The sequence below is a fragment of the Cupressus sempervirens genome, chromosome 11 (genome assembly GCF_028749045.1).
Source record: "Cupressus sempervirens isolate cs-2001-9-10 chromosome 11, ASM2874904v1, whole genome shotgun sequence".
Taxonomy (NCBI): domain Eukaryota; kingdom Viridiplantae; phylum Streptophyta; class Pinopsida; order Cupressales; family Cupressaceae; genus Cupressus; species Cupressus sempervirens.
Window position 1 is genome coordinate 646,570,348 of NC_143128.1, and position 19,434 is coordinate 646,589,781.

The window sequence follows — 19,434 nt, forward strand, 5'->3', positions numbered from 1 at the left end:
CATTAACCGTACCTTGGATTTTTTGGAATGTAGGTTGATAATTAGGAAGATTGGGTAAAGGATTAGGATTAGAATTATCTAATCACATCTAAAAGCTACATGAGAAATCCACAAGAGAATCTAGTGATTTATTAAAATATGCCTTATTGAGAAACCTTGTGTTAGTTAACCTTAAAGAATATATCCAAGACAATCATGTAAACACATGAATAGTATAAAATGAGAGAGTCTTGCATAAACTTCATAGGCATGCTAAATATATGCAAGGACAATAGTGACCATAAAAATCATGATACACCATAAGAGCTTAGTGAATGCCATGTTTGAAAAGAGGATGATAGTGTTTTAGAATGATTTTAGAATAATTGAGAGGGGGAGAGTGGGGTGTGGCGGGGTGGGGCGGGGGTGAATCAGTTATCCTCAGGTATAGATGTTCCAAATAAACTTTTAACAACTCAAATTTACTCATTAATCGACCCGATCTCTATAACAACTTAACAGTAAGATAAACTTGTAGTTCATTATGCCAATAGTAACCTACTTTGCAAATATAGATCACAATGTAGCTCATTTGTTGATTCATTGACTAGACTCCATTAATATCTCCATCACTGATTAGCTTGGAAACCTTTCAATTAATCACACTTCACCTCTACTCAACTCTTCACAACATTCTACTCAAGTTCACCAATAAATAGAATCAACAACTACTAACCTCTCTCAGTTATCCTTATGCCTCCTTAAATAGTTTGATTTGATCTTTTTTCATTTAAATATCATTGTTGATCTTAGGTTTAGGTCAGATTCATCAAATCCTTCCATCATTTCATTTCCTCTTTCTCCTGCTAGATACTTCTCAAAACTTCACTATGAATCCATGCCTAGGAACACTTAAACGTGGTTTATCATGTATTACATGTTCTAACTCATCAATACTTATCCTTCACGCACTTTGACCAAACTAAAAATTCAAATGACTTGGCTAGGAATCTGAATTTCTGATGCAGAGCCCTCTGTATTTATCTTCAAGGAATCTTAATTCAACTCAAGGGATTCACAATAGGCTGGTACACCCTCAAGGAACCAAGAACATCTCAAAGATTACAACAAGAACCCTGGCATTATACGCCAATAAAGACAAAATCTTTATTCACACAATTAGATTTCTATGTCTGATTCCATTGTTCATAACTTCTGTTATAAACGTCTTCTTGAAAAACCTTTTGGAGGAGTTGTTCCAAATTAGTAATTCTAAAACATATCCAAATCTTAGACAAATTCAATAAGCAGATTATAAATTATATACTCTGAACCAAGACCCATTTTCTCTCTCATAAACCAGAACCAAAACTGGTAACCCTGCCTAGGGCATCAAATATCTTTCACAAAAAAAATTCAAATAATCTCAAACAAATTCCACATTATCCATCTATGATTCTAGTTTCCAAATCTGTAAGCCATTTATTTTTCCCATTCATATATAATTTTTCAAGCATAAATCACTGTCTGTAACTCCAATGAAAATTGTTAAAAACCAGTTTTCACTCAAATGCCCATAACTTTCACAAATATATATAAAAATGATTCAAACCAGTTGGAAATGAAAGGTAGTTCACATATCTTTCCAATTAATATCATTAGAGATCTTGAGTCTCCAAAATCTGTCCGCATCACATGCTGTAACATGACTATATTCAGCAAATCTCAAATCTGCAAACATCCACTTTCACCAAAATACCCATAACTTATTCATTTCTTCATAAAATTGAACCAAACCAAAAGCATGAGAAGAAGGATTCATTATAATATATATCCATTATTATATTACATGGTTTCCAGGCTGTACATGGCCGTACAAGGCCTGGAACCAACACTAAAACAGAAAACCAATCAAAATAATAACTCAGAATATTACCAAATTTGCTTCAAAATATATCTATTCCTTTCATTCATGCTTTGGCTCGACCTTACATACAGTTTTATAGATTTTTTGGTTGTTTATAACTTCCAAACCACCCTTTAAACCAACCCATTACATTCCTTTAACCCTTTTGCATTTTTGACAACATTTTATGCACTTTATGCATTTTTACATTACAACTTTCATACAAACCCAACCTAGACCAACATTATGACTCAAATGACTTTAGAAGGATGCTAATAGATCCTTTCACCAATTAAATAAACATTTTTATATTATTTATCATATTAAGACCTCCTTTGACAACTTATTACAAATGGCTTCTCTAGCTTTTATATCTTTGTCTTCTTGAAATTTAGGTGCCTCTGCACCAATTTCTTCACAAACTATCAAATGTTGTCACTTGGTCGATCTTGTGTTACTCAACCTCAATCATCACTAGACAACTCATTCAATACTATTTGTCTTGCTTGACATACTCTATCTTTTCTAATGCTCAGTGGACACTATATTTTCTTGGCATCTACTTTCACTCGGTCGACACTAGCACAACTCAGCTAAACAAGTTCCTTAATCTTTTGCATTATTGCTCGGTTTAGCCTATGCATTTGGTCTTCCTTTGATCATATATACTAGGCTTCAATTCAACTATCTTCTCTACTTAGTATAGTGATTAAACAACACATTATCTTTCCAATGTGCTAACTAATCAAGTGCCCATTGTAGTTCCACATAAGTCAACCTTTCCTCTAGGTTTTCTTGTTATTGCTTCTTTTCAAATCTTCTTCATCAATCAAATGATATGGCACTCTACTTATAAAATTGTCTCACCAATAAGGTTTGACATTAATGACAACATAACAATTGTTCCAATTGTGGTTTCCAACAAGTCAAATCTAACTCCCAAAATCAAAGAGGAATGTGTCAAATTTACCAAAAGAAGGTAAACACCTAGAATAAAATAATTTAACTCAAAAAAATAAAGGGGCATGTGTCAGGTTCACCAAAAAATTTAGTGAATAAACGGAGATGCTTTAATAGGATGTAAGCCTCCACTTGACACACTAAAGAATTAAAAATATGTATGTGTAAGGAAAGAGATAATCTCCAAATATTATTCATTTTTTAATCCAAATTAGATTAGAAAGAACCAAATGAAGAAAGAGATGTCACCACTAAATTTGAGTTGTGAAAGGAATAGAATATAGGGAAATACTCTCTTTGGCTTGTGTATGATAATGTGTTTGCAAAATTGAACTAATTGATCAAGTAATATGAATCTAGATGTCAAGTGTATACAATCAATCCAATTAAGGCACACAATTATGCTAACATTATGAATGGAATGAAAGATAGAAGACTAACCTTAAATTATATAGAGGAATTTTTACTAATGCTATGAAAAGTGTAGATCTGGACCTATAACCAAAAATATGACTATAGATCCATGAAGAGAATGAAAAATCCATAAACTATTTTTTTGGTCGAAGAGCAAAGAAGATGTCGACTTGGTGGTAATTGTTCCAAAACAATTCCTGTGATGTCCTCATCTTCCTAGAGGCACTATAAGAAGGTCAACCCATATTCATCAGAAAGCTTTCAGAGAGTTATTTTCATATTTACAATCACACTTTCTCTATCCTGCTCCTACACACATAAAATTAAAGTTTTTGTTGTTGGGAAGATGAGAGCTTGCCTTGGTCAAGCCCTAGATTGAGGAATCAACCTTGAATTTAAATATAATTGGTAAGGAAATTCTAGCATGTACTCTAGGACTAAACAATATGAAATGAAATATACAATTACCTTTATAGATGTAATTGAATTTGATAAGTGATCAAGTATGTAGAGGTATATCCTTGAGTCAAAGAAATCAAAGAGAAATCAAAGAAGCCAAAACCTCATGAATAGGAAAGTATGTGAAATGCCATAGATGAATGATAAGAGAACTTGAATGGATTGGAATGATAGATCTCCTCCTTTGAAGCCAAACCCCACTACCACCTTGAAGGAAGGAGCTTGATGCAAAGAGGAAATGCTTGGACTTGATGAATGCTTGAAGATGATTGCTTGATTTCTTGAATGCCTTAGATGATTGATCATAAGAGTGTGGATGATTGCTGGATTTCTTATGAAAGTTTTGTATGTAGATGAATATCCCAAGCCTCCTTTTATGCTAGTTTTTGGGAAGGAAAATAATATTGGCCAACTAAGAAACATGAGATTAATATTTGAAAACTTGAGGCATTTCAGACCTTGTGTCTCAAAATCATCAAGGAAGAGGTTAGTCTCTTCAAGAATAGGTAGACCTAGGTCAACATGATCCTGAGGAAGGGAAGAAGAGGAGCTTGCATAAGTATTGGAGGAAGTGTAGATGTAGTTGTGAAATATAGAGCCTATCAGAAGATATGGCCGAAAAGGTGGTAATGCAATAGTTAGAGGATCATATCAGAAGGTGAGAGATGATATAGAAGTGTAGGAGGAAAGAGAGAGAGTGAAACCACATTAAGGAGGGCTAAAATGTCTCAAAATGAAGTGCATCCATTTTAAGATGGTACAAATATAAGTGTAAAGGGGTAATTTTGGGTGTCTAATATAGCTTTGGCCACAATTCCAAACTACATAATGTTTTTACTACCTATTCCAAAGCATGTTAAATCAGATCTAGAATCAATCTTGAAAAGTTTTTTTATTGAAGGGTAACAAAGAACCCAATAGAAAAATTCATTTATTGGTTTGGGATAGTGTTTTCTTGTCTAAGAATTGTGGGGGGGTTGGTTTACACAAATTAGAAGATATAAATTTAGCTATGGGTGCTAAGCTTGTGTGGAATTATATACCAATGAAAAATCATTGTGGCTATCCACTATTAGAGTAAAATATATTGATTCCGAGGAACCAAAAATAATCTTCTCCATTCTTGATTCCCCCTCTAAGTCCTACATGTGAAATTTATTACTACAATATAGAGAACTTTTTCTTCTTAATTTATCATGGCTAATACACGATGGTAGTTCAATCAAAATTTGCTAAGACTCTTTGAATGGTTTTCCCCCATTAGATCAACTTTCGGGGTAAGATGACATTAACAAGAATCTAAAATCTTATTGGGTTTGTAGTTTTCAAGATTATTTTCACCCCTCTTGCACAATTGGAATATGGCTAGTTAAGTGGAAAAAATATCTTTCATTTATGCTCCTCTTAATAAAAACAATCTGTATCAAAATACTCCAAGAAGATCTACTGATTTATTTCAAAATTTCATAATAAAAATATATTTAATTGCCATCAAAATATGACTGTTATATGATCAAACAAGGTTCTAAGGCTCTTGTAAATTTAGATATGAATCCTTTTTCTAGAGGTTTTTCTTTTTTGTTGCATAAGGGAAAGTTTTTAAAAAGTTGGTTATTTTGCTTGGTTGATGTTGAAATGCAAATTTTTGAATAGTGCTAGATTGTCACTTTTGGTATATCTCATTACTTTAATTGTGTGTTTTGTGATCGACATTTCGAGATAACTAATTGTTTGCCACTTAATTGGAGTTTTTCTTAGGAGTGTTGGAAGTGGATCCTAAGAAAACTTCATTGATAATCTCCTCTACATTCAAAATTGAAAAATGTTTTTGATTCATGGTCTAGATTGTGTAGAGAATCCTCCACTTTAGTCATTTGGGATATTGTATGAACCATCTTTATTTGTAAACATGTGGTGGGAAAAGAATATCAACATCTTTAGGAAATAGAACTTAACAATTTAAAAGTGGTTACCAACAAAATTAATATAACAATATAGGAGGTTGTGAACATAAACTAGTAGACATAAGAAGCTTGACTCTTTTTTCACCTCTTGGGATAATAATATTCTTAAGGAGGGGAAATTTGTGAAATTCATAATACAATTAAGAGGGTGAATAAAAAAGAGATTAGATGGGGAGCACCGCAACTATACTTTTGTAAGCTTATTTTTGGTGGATCCTTGAAGTAAAATATGGGGGTATCAAGCATTGGTTGTGTCACCAAAGATCATAAATGCAAATTTAGCAAACCTAGTACGACAACAATCCTTGATGGCTTGAATAATACTATAGAAGCTTGAGCTATTTCGTTTGGTGTTAAGCTTTAATTCTCTTAGAAAATTCATAATCCTTTCATTTAAATCGATTCCATGATTATAATTTTGGCTCTCAAAGGCTTTGAACCTCCAAATTGGGAAACTAATTACATCATTACAGAATTCAAAGCATTTACTCATAAACTACAAAACTACAATGCGGTACATTGTTACAAGGAGGCTAACCAAGTAGTTAATTATCTTGCAAATCTTGAGGTTGCCTCATATAAGAATGGTTGCTAAATTTAACAAAAAATGATCTTCTTCATAATTAAGAGCTTGTGAAGAGAATTAAGGATGATAAGACAAATTGGCAATCAATATTTTTTCCTAACCTTTTGATGTTTTTTGTAGCTTATTTCGATATTTGCTGATACTATAAAAAAATATTTTAGGTTGTTAGGTTGGTAGGCCAATTTGTACAATGAACTTGTGTTTGTTTATATTATTGTTGTTGTCTACATACCCTTTTGTATTCTAATATGCAAAATTCTCAAAGCATTCTTAGTTTTCTTGCATGGATTAGGTATGGCATGTTGTTTGCATGGGTAGTGAACTTGAGCTTAGATATATTGTTATTATTGTGCCTTGATCTTTTTGTATTTGGATTTGAAAATTTCTCAAAGGGTTTTCATCTTTCTTTCCTTATAGAAATACAAAGTATAACGTGTTTCTAGCTAGATGCTCCACATATTATCATTTCTCGACAACTAGTTTCAACACAAAACAAGGGAATTTCATGTCATCAAATGACTATTGAATGGATTAAATAAAACATCTCTGCCCTCTAATCAACATTGGATCTGCAAGCTCTAATGAACATTTTTCCACTACAATCTTTCATGAGTTTTGATTTGGGTGTGCTAAGTCTATCAACATATTAATTCTTCCTATGGTGGTCCAATGGAAAGCCAAGTTTATAATCTTTTTGAAATTGCTTGTCATTAGTATGCCTCAACTAATTAGCTTTTGTCAAGGACAACCATTGAATCTGTTTTTTACAAGAATGCTACTAATGGATTTTAAACATAGACAAACATACTTCTACATCTAGTACAACAATCCATGCATGTCAATAATTATTGCCAAAAAAGAATTGTTCAAATATTAGTATATGTTAAGAATTATTGCCCAAGAACTAATGCACATGAATAATTATTGTCCAAAGGTTCACATATTGATATATGTTAATAATTATTTATCAAAAAAAATTAAATATAACTTAAAATGAATCTACACCTTATCTCAAATCTTCTTGAAATTTTCAAAGAGACAAGCCATCCTATCACATGGATTGATGTGAAATCCGCCTCTTCAATTTTTGTCTTTAAAACCCAAAATTCTATATTGAATCATGATACATTATTTTTTGATTTACTTGGCAATTATGACATGTTCACATGTAGGCCCTATGATTGTTGGAAGTGCCAAAAACAATTTGATCGGAATGCTTGTGACTTGTTACCCTTAAAAGATAACACTTGAAGATCTGACAGATCCGACACATAACATGCAATGCCAATTTATTGCAAATTGTGTTACCAGTATTACAAATTAAAAGATGCTTTGACTAGCTTTCAAATATGAATTATGAACTTAAAGTTTATGAATCATAGTATTTTGTAGTTCCTAGTTTTCAAATATGCGAGCAATGGGAGCAACAAACATAGTTTGGTGCATTAATTAAATTAATATTTAAATAAAAATAACTATTAAATAAAATAAATGAAGATGAATATACAAAAGCTTACAATACAATGATAAATTATGAGCCTCTTATTCGTCTTGGGTTCCATAAATCATGTCCTAAAATAATAGTTAATATTGACTTGGACTGCTTACCCGTTAAAAAATCAAAAAGATAAGTCAGACTTAAATCAAAATACCTGAAACACGCTAATAAATCTGTAATTTTTACATATGCACTCTTACGACTTCACCAATAGACCAATGGACTCAATTTTGTCTATTCCTTCGACTGGTTTTGTTAACGGAGGAGTTTCTTCACCGGACTTTAGTATGATTTGGACGGCGCTTAGGAAGACAGTCTACAGTCCAGGGATTCATTTGTATGGTTACTGCAATCACTCAAAGTATGGTTACTGCAATCACTCTTGCTGTGCTTGTCTTGATACTGGTGTTCCCTGCTGCCTCCCAAACGAATGACATCTACTTCACAGATCTCATGGGTGCTGCCAAGAATGACATCAAATGGTTGAAGGACATAAGGAGAAGAATTCATGAGTACCCAGAACTCATGTTTGAGGAATATAACACAAGCGCCCTAATCAGAAGTGAGCTGGATAGAATTGGGGTGTCATATGATTGGCCATTTGCAAAGACTGGTGTCGTGGCACAGATTGGTTCCGGATTGCCTCCTGTTGTTGCTCTCAGGGCTGACATGGATGCCCTGCCTCTGCAAGTATATACATAAACATCTATGCTGACTTATTTTATAAAAAAACAATGAATATTATGTTACTGTTTTATAAGGTGCTAGTTATTTCTAATGTTTGTTGAGGGGATTTTTTTGATGTGTATAAAGGAGCAAGTGGAGTGGGAGCATAAGAGCAAAATTTCAGGGAGAATGCATGCATGTGGACATGATGCACATGTCACTATGCTTCTTGGGGCTGCTAAATTGCTTCACCAACGGAAGGATAAGCTCAAGGTCGGTTTATACTGAGCTATGTAATTCTAATTGCTGTTTGTATTAATCATTAGGTTATTGGAATAGAACAGTTGTAAACTTGCAAGTAACTGTATTTTGTATTTCAAATCAATCAGTTTTCACTTGTCATGAATTTTTGAATATTATTCATGTTGATAAGTAGAAGATATTTTCCACAGCAAGTCACCCATTTTGCATGAGCACTCAATGCAAATAGGGTAACAAGTGAAGTGGGTTTAACCTTGGAGTAAATCTATGGTTAAATGCCCTTGAGTTGGAGTTGTACCCAGGAATGCCCGATGCTTCACATATATGCAATGATCGCTAAGTGTTATATTCATTTTCATGAGAGATGGATTTTATAAATGGCTACTCATGGAACTTGAGTTAATGAGTTTGACTCAAACTACATAGTTGAATCCTCGTAGCAATATCACAATTTGACTTGCTGTAGAAAATATCTCCTACTTATCAATTGATGAGCTAAAGGGACTCTATAACAAATGATTTATAAGACACAACACTTGCTGAAGGTTTTGCAAATGGGATTGCAAGCTAAGTGGATTTAATCTTGGAGGAAATTCTATGGTTAAGCATACTTGAGTTGGAGTTGTACTAGAATTGGCAACCTTCCCAAAGGTCCAATGCTTTACCTCTGTGAGCATCACCTAGATGCAATGAGTGCTAAGTGTTCCATTCATTCTAATGAGAGATGGATTCTTGAGAACCACTAATCATGAAACACAGGTCAGTGAGTTTGACTCTAAGACTACACATTTGAATCCTCATAGTAATATTACAATTATACATGTTTTTTTAATTTTACTTTTTAGCATTTGTTAGTTGAAAGCTAGACTCTATCTTTCAAGGTATAGTCTGAAGGAAAGGACCTCCTATTCATGGCAAATTAGTTGAAGCAGACTTCTAGTTTAGTTGTACATTTAGCTCAACATGTTGTAACTAGTTTAAGGGTAGAGATGTAGATATATGTGTAATCTGGTTGTATTAAAAAAAAATAGACTTGTATTTTACTTTCATAACTGTGGATGATTTGCAAATCTCAATCTATTTCTTGGGAATTTAGAACCCTTTATGCCCATGTAGTTCCTTGCCCGTAAACCTCAGCCTCCCCATCCTGTTTTTTGATTCTTGCAAAAGAAGCTGCAAATGGAGACAGGCTTCCATCGGATTGGAGGTCTTGCTGCCAATTCCTGCATAAGAATAGGTCAGTATTGTACCTGGAAACCATTAGGTCAAATCCATCTTGCCCTTGTAAGTGGCAACTTGAGTAGATGTGACAGAGGGTACCTCTTCGTTCATGTTTCAATTCAGACAATGAGCCATGTACTTTATGCTCCAAATATGCAAGGGTTTCCATAAAAAAAATTCAGGTTGCGTTGATGCTCTATATGTTTCGATATTGGTCCTTGCAACCTGATCATATTATAAGAAATAATCATAGCAAGGATTAGATACTAAAGCCCATGCAGCTTATAGAAAACATTTTCAGCATTTTGTAGCTTTGAAGTTTTCTATATCAAATGAATTTGCACAAAAAGGTATAATCGATCTAACATTTAGAAAGAAGTTGGAGTTGTCATTGTATGGTGTTTTCTTGTTCATGCTTAAGTTATTGAATAAATTCTTAAGAATAAATTCTTGGAATAGACAACCCCTGTAATGCTGGTAGATCATAGTGATGATGCATAGCTATTCATGAATTTTTGTATGATATTTCGCATTGTAACTTTTTGTGTTATAAAATACTAGCACAGCTTCTACCATGCTCAATTGTGACACTGCCAATTGTGCAACATTGTAGGGCACTGTAAGACTTTTGTTCCAACCAGCAGAAGAAAGAGGAGCAGGTGCTGCTATGATGGTCAAGGATGGCGCTCTCAAAGATTCTGAAGCTATTTTTGGCATGCATATTTCAACCTCATTACAAACTGGTACCATCGCCTCAAGGCCAGGACCAGTGTATGCGGCTACTGCAATATTTCAGGCAACCATTCATGGTAAAGGTGGGCATGCAGCATTTCCACATATGAGTGTGGATCCAGTTGTTGCAGCCTCCTTTGCTGTTGTGAGTTTGCAAGAGCTGGTTTCTCGAGAAATGAATCCACTGGATAGCCATGTATGTATTTCTATTGTAGTTGTTTTACTTTCTGTTAAGCAAGAAATCAAACTCAGAAGGTAAAGCCTGGGATATCTTAAAAGGCAATGCTTGTTTGTCCAATGTATGTGGATTTGCAATTTCGTTTGTTAATATGGCCATTTTTATGCATCATTTTTGGTACAAATTTAAAACTAAACAATTTGCTTTCTATAAATGAAATGAAATTTTGGCAATGTGAAATTAAGCTGTTCCAGGCTTGTAAATCTACTGATATGAAGAACACCATGTTAAAGGACCATCTATAACCTTGATGACACCCCTAAATCCTTAAATTGTCATTGTATCCAGAGATGCTTGTGATGAATAGTTACCTGAGTCTCATGATCGTATGTACACTTAGTATTTACTGAGAGATCATTTGATCAAATACAATTGCACTTCTAAGCTTAAAGAACTTTGGGGTTTGTTTCTTCTCTAATAAAGATTAACTCTTTTGTAGAATAAGAATTAAATATCAATGAAACTGAACATTAAACTGTATGCTAAAATCTGAGATCCATGAACTGCCCCCTTTTGCCTACTTGTAATCGATTTGTACATCTCACTCAAGCAAATTTCACCTTTACAATTTTTGCAGAATAACTCAGAATACATAATGATGTAGGAGCATCCTCGGTGAATTTGCATTCAGCATCAACCAAAATGATTTAAATTTTATGCTTTGTTGGATTATTGACTTTAGGTGGGTTTTTGGTGATTGCTGGGTCTTTAACTTCAGTGCTGAGGATTGCTGAAGATATACTTTCTTATGATGCAGATTGCTGAGAGAATATGTATATCGCCTTCCAACGAACACTGTTGAGAGTTGTCCTGCAAAGTGAATGTGCAGATCGCTGGGACTGTAGTGCCTTAGATTGATTATCTTTCCTATCGATCTGCACTTATACATGTGAAAGGTCATGCCCCTGTAGAGTCATGACTCTATGTGGCCTTTGTTCACGTAGGGTCATGCCTCCCTCTACAGAGGCATAACTAACCAATGTTTACCGCATAGATTAGTTAAGAATTGCATACAGATAATGCACACGAACTCGAACAACAGAACACTTCTTTTATTATTCGCATATGCCAAGATATTACATGAGGTACTGATGATTACAATGATCCCGAAGGGAAATATAAATACTGTCTGAGGAACCTTCTCAAAGGTATCCGTCGGCCGCATACAACATGCCAACTGTAATAATAGAACCTTCTAGATACATCTCGATACATGTCGGCCTGACGGCACACATCCCGATACACTGACAGAAGCCTCCCGATGCACCGTCAGGAAACTCCCGATACACCGTCGGGAACATCCTGAAACACCGTCAGGAACATCCTGAAACATCGTCAGGAACATCTTGAACCATTATTTCTTGACGACATCATCCCCCCCAAAAAGAAAAAGTCGTCTCCCGACGACAAGACCACAAAAAACCCACACTATATACATTATTCATAAAACTAAAACAACATGGAGGTATACATCATCAACCCGAAGGCTGAGTCTCGGACTGTGACGACCGGCTGCGTCGAAGCTGGTACACCTGTTCTGTCCGTATCTGCAAATCAGCTTTGATCTGTGAGTTCTCTTCCACCATTTCTTTCAGCATCAACGCAACCTCCTGACACTCAACTTCCTTCTGATCGTGAGCCTATTGCGCTGAGTCCTTCTCCTGACGTGCTGTTGCCAACTGCTGCTCGGTTGCTGCTAGTTTCTGCTCCACTGTGGTTAACTGCTGTTCTGCCTGCTGCTTCCCTCGCGTACTTTCCTCGAGCTATGCTAACAGCGCTGACCATTCCACTTCCCATGCCAGGTGCTGGGTGGTAAGTTGGTCGGCCATCTCCTCCCAAGCCTTCTTTGCCGTCTCCCGAGCCTTCCACCCAACTTCTGCCTTCCTTCGCTCAGTCAGCACCATTTCCGCTATGGACTTGCTTTGCTCTGCAATGACAGCCAGGCGAGAATGAATATCCATGTCCTCCGTCTCTGCTGGTAGAGGATCTGACGTTTGCACTTCCGTGGCCACCTTCTTGGCTGCCGCTGCACTCTGATCCTCCCCTTTAGGTGATGCCGGTATCTCGACTACCTCATTGTTGGACCAATGGGCCTCCAAGGGTGTGAGCTCTCTCATGGGAGACTGAATGGAATGACCTCTGGCGACAAGGGCAAGTAGTCGGCGCCTTAGGTACTCACTCGCCCGACTTGCTACACTTGTTGCTGGAGCCTGGGGTGTCGCTTCAGGGATACTGGAGTGAGCACTCTGAGCCTCACTTAGCAGAGTGTCCGCTACAGTGACTACTGCATCTGACCCAATTACTTCTAGCCGAACCTGCTCCTGCGTACCTCTCCCACTGACTCCTTCCTCTGTCACAGGCTTCACAGGAAGTGGCTGAGGTAAACTCTCTAGTATAGGTATGGGAGCCGGTTCTTGAACTGCTGGCTGCGAACTCGTGGCTACAGGTACTGCTGTCTACTGGCGCACTGTTGGCTGCACAAGTACTACTACTGTTCGTGACGCAGGATGTAGAGTAACCGGGGTCATTACCACTGGACGCCGAAACTGACCAAACCCTGGGATGTGAACATCTGCCATGGTGTGAATGTGGGGCGCTGAAATTACCAGAGCTGAAGTGATAGTCACAGGTGCAGCTGGTCGTGGAAAGTGAAGTGGGACTGCTGAGACAATGCTACCTTCCTCATCTTCTTCCGCCTCTTCCTGCTCAACCTCCATACCTTCAGAGTCATCATCCTCATCGCCAGATGTGTCTTGACGGCCACTATCGGTGTTACCTGATTCCTCCATCTCCTGCCGTGTCCTCTTCTGGCCCCCGCTCTTCTGACCTAGAGGTGTATCCAAATGCTTCCATTGCATTACCGGAGGCTCGCCAGGTACAGCCGGAGTCGGCTTAACTTCTAGCTGCTCATGGGGTATCGTCTTGGCCGTGGCGTCCAGAAAGAGTCCGATGGAGTAATGCGGCATATAGAACGTTTTGTGCTGTAAGGTCATGAACTCCTCCATGCGCGTAGCTAACAATGAAGCCTAGTCATAGACCTTACCGTTCATGATTCCATTCATCATACTGACCAAGGGGAAGGAAATGTCAGATGCCCTGCTGGATCCTGTAAGCCTACTTTTAACCACATCCATCAAACACTTCCAATGTCCTTCACGAATCTCAGACTTCCGCAGCCCTCTTTTCTTTGACGTGTCCATGAGAGTATCGATGTGCTTCTGTACTTCGTCGTTACACACCATCCGTATGAGCTGTAGCTTCGTCTCCTTGCTCATTTGTTTGGGTCTGCCATCAATCTTGGTTCCACCTTGCACCGCCCCTGGTATACCAAAGACTCTCATAAAATCAATTGGCCGAAAGGATACCACTATGTCATACCCCAAATATGGAATTGAGCATTTTCGAGAATGCCTGTCATAAGCCTCAATCATCGGCCGTAAAATGCCCTCAAAGTCTCTAATACAAAAAAGTGGCATCCGAATAGCCCACTCGACCTGTGCTTTCCTGATGCTTGCTTTAACCAGGTGAGTATCTGGATGTTCTTCCCACCATTTCCGACAGTCTCCTCCATTCAACCCTTCAAACGCTACAGTTTGTGGTGTTGTATGGACATCCGGCTGAGTCTGTACTTTTGCCCTATGCTTGCCTGTCTCCTTTCCCCGTGGCCGTGCTTGCGAGGGTCCTGCCTGCACCTCTTGATTCATGACTGAATCCTGTTCCAGGTGTTTCCTCCAAGCTCTCTTACCGGCTGATTGCATACTATGCCCTTTGTATGTTTCCTGTGCCTGTCGTACAACCGTACGGATTCCCAAATTTCCCACGTATTTCGTACTGTAAGTGCCTTCCGATGAAACCCTTGAAAGTACGGCTTCCAAATACTCCCTGACGGCTTTCAACAGGGCGCCGAGACACTTGAAGAACCCCTTAATGATTTTGCTATAGGCAAGGCAAGAACATGTGCAAAATGCGGCCTGTCAAGTATCGGAATGGAGTAGAGCTAATGATAGTCTGCAACCGCGTTGTTTACTCATTCACCACGTCAAGGGCTTTGATGAAGCCATTCAAACTATTTGTGACATTGATCCCTCTACACCAATGAGTCGAGTTCAGGCAACGAGTGCAAATTCCGTAGAGCAAAACCCTGATCTTTATAATAACTCAATCCTCCATTTTTAGGTTCTTTGGAAGGAGCTAGAGCATTTGCAGTAGAGGACCGGAAAAGAAAATGGGTTACAAGAGGACGAAAGCGGGGAAGAAGGCGATCTATGAGAAGAAGATATGCAAGATGCTGCAAGTGCTAGTGTGCCTTGCTGACAATGTGAGTTTCAACCGGCTGTAGTTCATTCGGCATGGCCTCCGTCTGGACTCCATCGTGCTCACGACAAGAACACTATGATGAAGGGAACTCATGTAAGGAGGTTCCTGCCGGTTTGCTACTTCGCCCCGCGTCCTCTCTCTCCTAATCCGCAAGCACTATGCTGAGAATAGCTGATTCGGAAATGGCCTTCGTGTTCAGCTTTCACTGATTACATGCTCTTAAATAACCAAAATAGGACCGTACGGTGACATGGACAACACCGTACGGTGATACTGACATGAGATAGCCTGCCGTACAGACCGTATGGTACTCCACAACGAATGGCCTTTTTACACATTTAATGCTCTTGTACAAATAGCACTATACTGTGACATGGAATAGCCGGCCGTACGGACCGTACGGTGCCATGAAATAGCTTGCCGTACGGACCATACAGTGACCACCGTACGGCTCTCTCTCTCTTTTTTTTTTTATATCTCTTTTTATTTTTATTTTTGCCAACAGAGTCAGTTTTCTCTACGACCGTCAACATCGTCAGTCTGCAACGACGACGGGGACACCCGACGGTCATTTTCTGACACAAAATTCTTCTGATCATGGTATACCTTGACCTTCGAGCCATTCACTGCCTGGGGCACTTCCTGTCCATCCAAAGTCCATAGTTTTATTGCTCCATTGTCTCCTACTTCCCGAATCTGATACGGTCCGACCCACTTAACTTTGAACTTGCCCGGCTTGATCTCATTCCAGCCATTGTACTTCAACACCCACTGTCCGGGCTGAAACCTACTCAATTTCAAGTGGTTATCGTGCCACGCCTTTCGCCTATTCTGGGTTACTTCAGTGGTCCACTGTGCTAACAATCGTTGTTCCTCCAACCTATTTAGTTTGTACAGCCGCGCCCTTAAACTTTCCATGTCGCCCAACTTATTTTCTAGCGCTATCCACAGGCTTGGTATCATGAATCCTGCTGGTACTACAGCCTCCTGCCCGAACATCAATTGAAACGACATGTCTTGTTGTAACTTTATACGCCGTACGGTAAGCCCACAGAGTAGAAGGTAATTTTTCCTCCCAATCCTCTCCTTTGACTGCACAGGATTTATATATAATTGATACCAGGATTTTGTTGGTAGCTTCGGCCTGTCCGTTAGCTCTTGGGTAGTACGGACTTGATAGCGAATGATAAATTTTGAACTCCGTGGTAACTAGTCGGATCACATGATTTACAAAATGTCCGCCTCTATCACTTGTTAATTGTAACAGAATGCCGTATTTAGTAATTATTTGCTCATAAATAAACTGTGTTGTACTTACCGCTGAGTTGTCTGGTAGTGCACGCGCCTCCACCCATTTAGTCAAGTACTCCGTGGCGACCACAATGTAAACAGCACCTTCTGGTTCTGCTCATCTTCAGGGGTCCTATGAAATCCAACCCCATCGTTCAAAAAGCTCCTGGGCATGAGAGGGATTCAGAGGCATGAAGTCTCTCTTCAAGGGTTTCCCCGCGCGCTGACATGTATCGCATGCAACAACCCATTCTCTGGCGTCATTGTATACCGTTAGCCACCACAATCCTGCTAGAAGTATCTTTCGTGCAGTTGTGTCCGGGCCCATATGTCCTCCAACCGGTCCTTCATGCGCTTCCTTCAGTACCCGTGGAATTTCTTCCTCCAAGACACAATGCCTGAGGATCTGATCGGGTCCCATTTTATACAACAGTCCATTAATCAACTGAAATGTTCCGCTCCGTATCACCAACTTCCGTCTTTCATTTGAGGGCATGGTATCTGGAAACTGTCCTATGGACAAGTATTCGCCGATGCTTGTATACCACTTCGGTAGTGCGACAATTTGGAACAACTGTGCATCAGGAAAGTCATCATTCACACCATCTGCCGGTTCTCCTATTCTGATACGTGATAAATGATCGACGCTTACATGCTTCTTTCCTGGTCGTACGATGATTTTGAATGTAAACTCCTGCAAGAGGAGTAACCATCGGCTGATCCTTCCTTGAATGACTGGTTTATTGATCATATACAACAAGGCCTGATGATCGACATAGAACACAAACGGAGTAGCTAGCAAGTAATGGCGGAATTTTTGTACAGCATAGACCATCCCCAATGCTTCCCGTTCGGTCGTACTATAATTTTGTTTTGCTTTTGATAGTAATCGACTGGCGAAGTAGATCGGATGATCCAACCCGTGGCTATCGGTTTGTGCGAGAGTTGCTCCGATCGCATAGTTAGATGCATCAACATGCACATGAAACTCCTTATTCCAATCCGGGTAGGCCAGGAGGGGTGCAGTAGCCAACCTTACTTTGAGCCCTTCAAATGCTTCATCTTGATCTTTTTCCCATCGGAATGATTCTCCCTTGCTCGTCAACTTGTCTAGTGGATATGCTATCCTGGCAAAATTTTTGATGAAGCGTCTATAATAGCCTATATGTCCAAGGAAAGATTTTACCTCCGTTACATTGGTGGATGGCTGCATCTCCAATATGACTCGCACTTTGTCCGGGTCTGTCTTTAGTCCCTCCTTACAAACTGTGTCTGAGTAACCTTCCCTGGGGAACCATAAATCTGCACCTCTTCGGATTTAGGGCTAGGCGTGCACATCGGCACCTTTCCATACACTCGCCCAATGCTGCCAGATGTTTGTCCTCTGCACTGAACACCGACCAATCATCAAAAAATGCCTTGAAGTTTCCGACGGACATCTTATCAAAAATATGTAGTATGATTCGTTGAAATGTCGCAGGCGCATTGCACAGACTGAACGACATTCGATTATAGGCATATACCCCATCTTCTACGACAAATGTCGTCTTCAGCTTATCCTCCTCTGTGATGGAAATCTGATTGTAGCCGGAAAACCCATCCATAAATGAGTAGATCTCGTGTCCCGCTACCTCTTTCGGGATGCTGTCTGTGAATGGAATCGGAAACGGATCCTTGATGGTGACGGCATTTAGGCATCGGAAATCAACAGATATTCGGATCTGAGTGGAGTCCTTTTTCAGTGAAATCACTATCGGAGATACCCATTCACTGGTCTATACCTTGAAAATAATGCCGGCCTCCAACATTCGATTAATTTCCTCCGTAACCCGTGCCGCATAATTTTTGTTCACTCTGTAGGGTCGCTTTCTTACAGGTATTGCTCCTTCGATCAACTGAATGCAGTGCATGCACAACTCCGGCGGTACTCCTTTCAGGTCCTTGTATGTCCATGCAAACACATCCTTATACTCTAAAAATATTTTGAATGCTGTTGCCTTTAGTACTAGGTCCCAGTTGTCTCCTACCAGTATGTTCCGTGGTTCGGCTTTATCGCCCAAATTCATGGTCTGTAATGCAACTTCGTTGTATTTGATGGGTTCCCCTTCAGAGAACTTATGTGCCGGGGTGACATCGAGTGACACATCGCCTCCCTTCAGTTCAATAAACTCCTTTGGGAATTCATCATTATTGTATCCTTCTATTGCCAATACATTGCAGCTTGGAAACAATTCATAATCTTCTATCTGCCAATGGTAGAGACTATTTACCGAATCCAATTCATCATCTCCTTCCAGTCGTAGAATTCCCTCCTGATTTGGTTCCATGCTTTGCTCCTTTTCATCTTCTTCGCTTTCGAAGTCTGACGATAGGGCTTCTTCCCCGACCATCTGAGTGTGCAGATCGATAACATACTTCCGGCCTTTGCTTTCGAGCGATAAAGTATTTTTCTTCCAATCGTGCTTTGCCTTGGCTTGTATCAGCCACCCCCGACCCAGAATAGCATCATACCCTTTTCGTCTGAGAGGAATCACCACGAAGTCCAGCAGGAATGGTTGTGTTCCAACTGTCACTGGTTGTGCTGTGAGTATTCCCAATGGCTTGATTCCATGTTGATCAGCTGTTAACAACTGGAAGGTAGGTGGCCACAATGTCGGCTGTTCCAACTTCCTCCAAGTATCATCTGGCAACACATTGACACCAGACCCTCCGTCCACGATCGTGTCCGTTAACACAGTTCCGAGAATGCCCATTTTGACAACCGCCGGATAGCGTCCAGATGAAAGAGCTAATAGCATCGGGTCTTCTGTACTTGTGTTTCCCTGTTTCTCCTTTTCTTGCTCTACCGGTTGCTTAGCAATCAGGGCTGTATTAGTGAGTGTCGTACGAAGTTAAGGCATAGTGAGCAACAAATCATTGATCCTAACGGGTACCTCGGCTTGC

At 39.1% G+C, this 19,434-nt stretch overlaps 1 protein-coding gene across 1 annotated transcript in view; it reads left to right on the top strand.

Annotated features, from left to right (window-relative positions):
- The first annotated feature begins 7,923 nt into the window (after nt 1–7,923).
- Nucleotides 7,924–19,434, top strand: part of LOC149531421 (IAA-amino acid hydrolase ILR1-like 3) — a 45,024-nt gene continuing 33,513 nt past the window's right edge. The window contains exons 1-3 of the mRNA XM_089811363.1: nt 7,924–8,456; nt 8,580–8,705; nt 10,528–10,842. Of these exons, the coding sequence (XP_089667489.1) occupies nt 8,106–8,456; nt 8,580–8,705; nt 10,528–10,842 (792 nt within the window). The 5' untranslated portion in view covers nt 7,924–8,105. The remainder of the gene's footprint in view (nt 8,457–8,579; nt 8,706–10,527; nt 10,843–19,434) is intronic.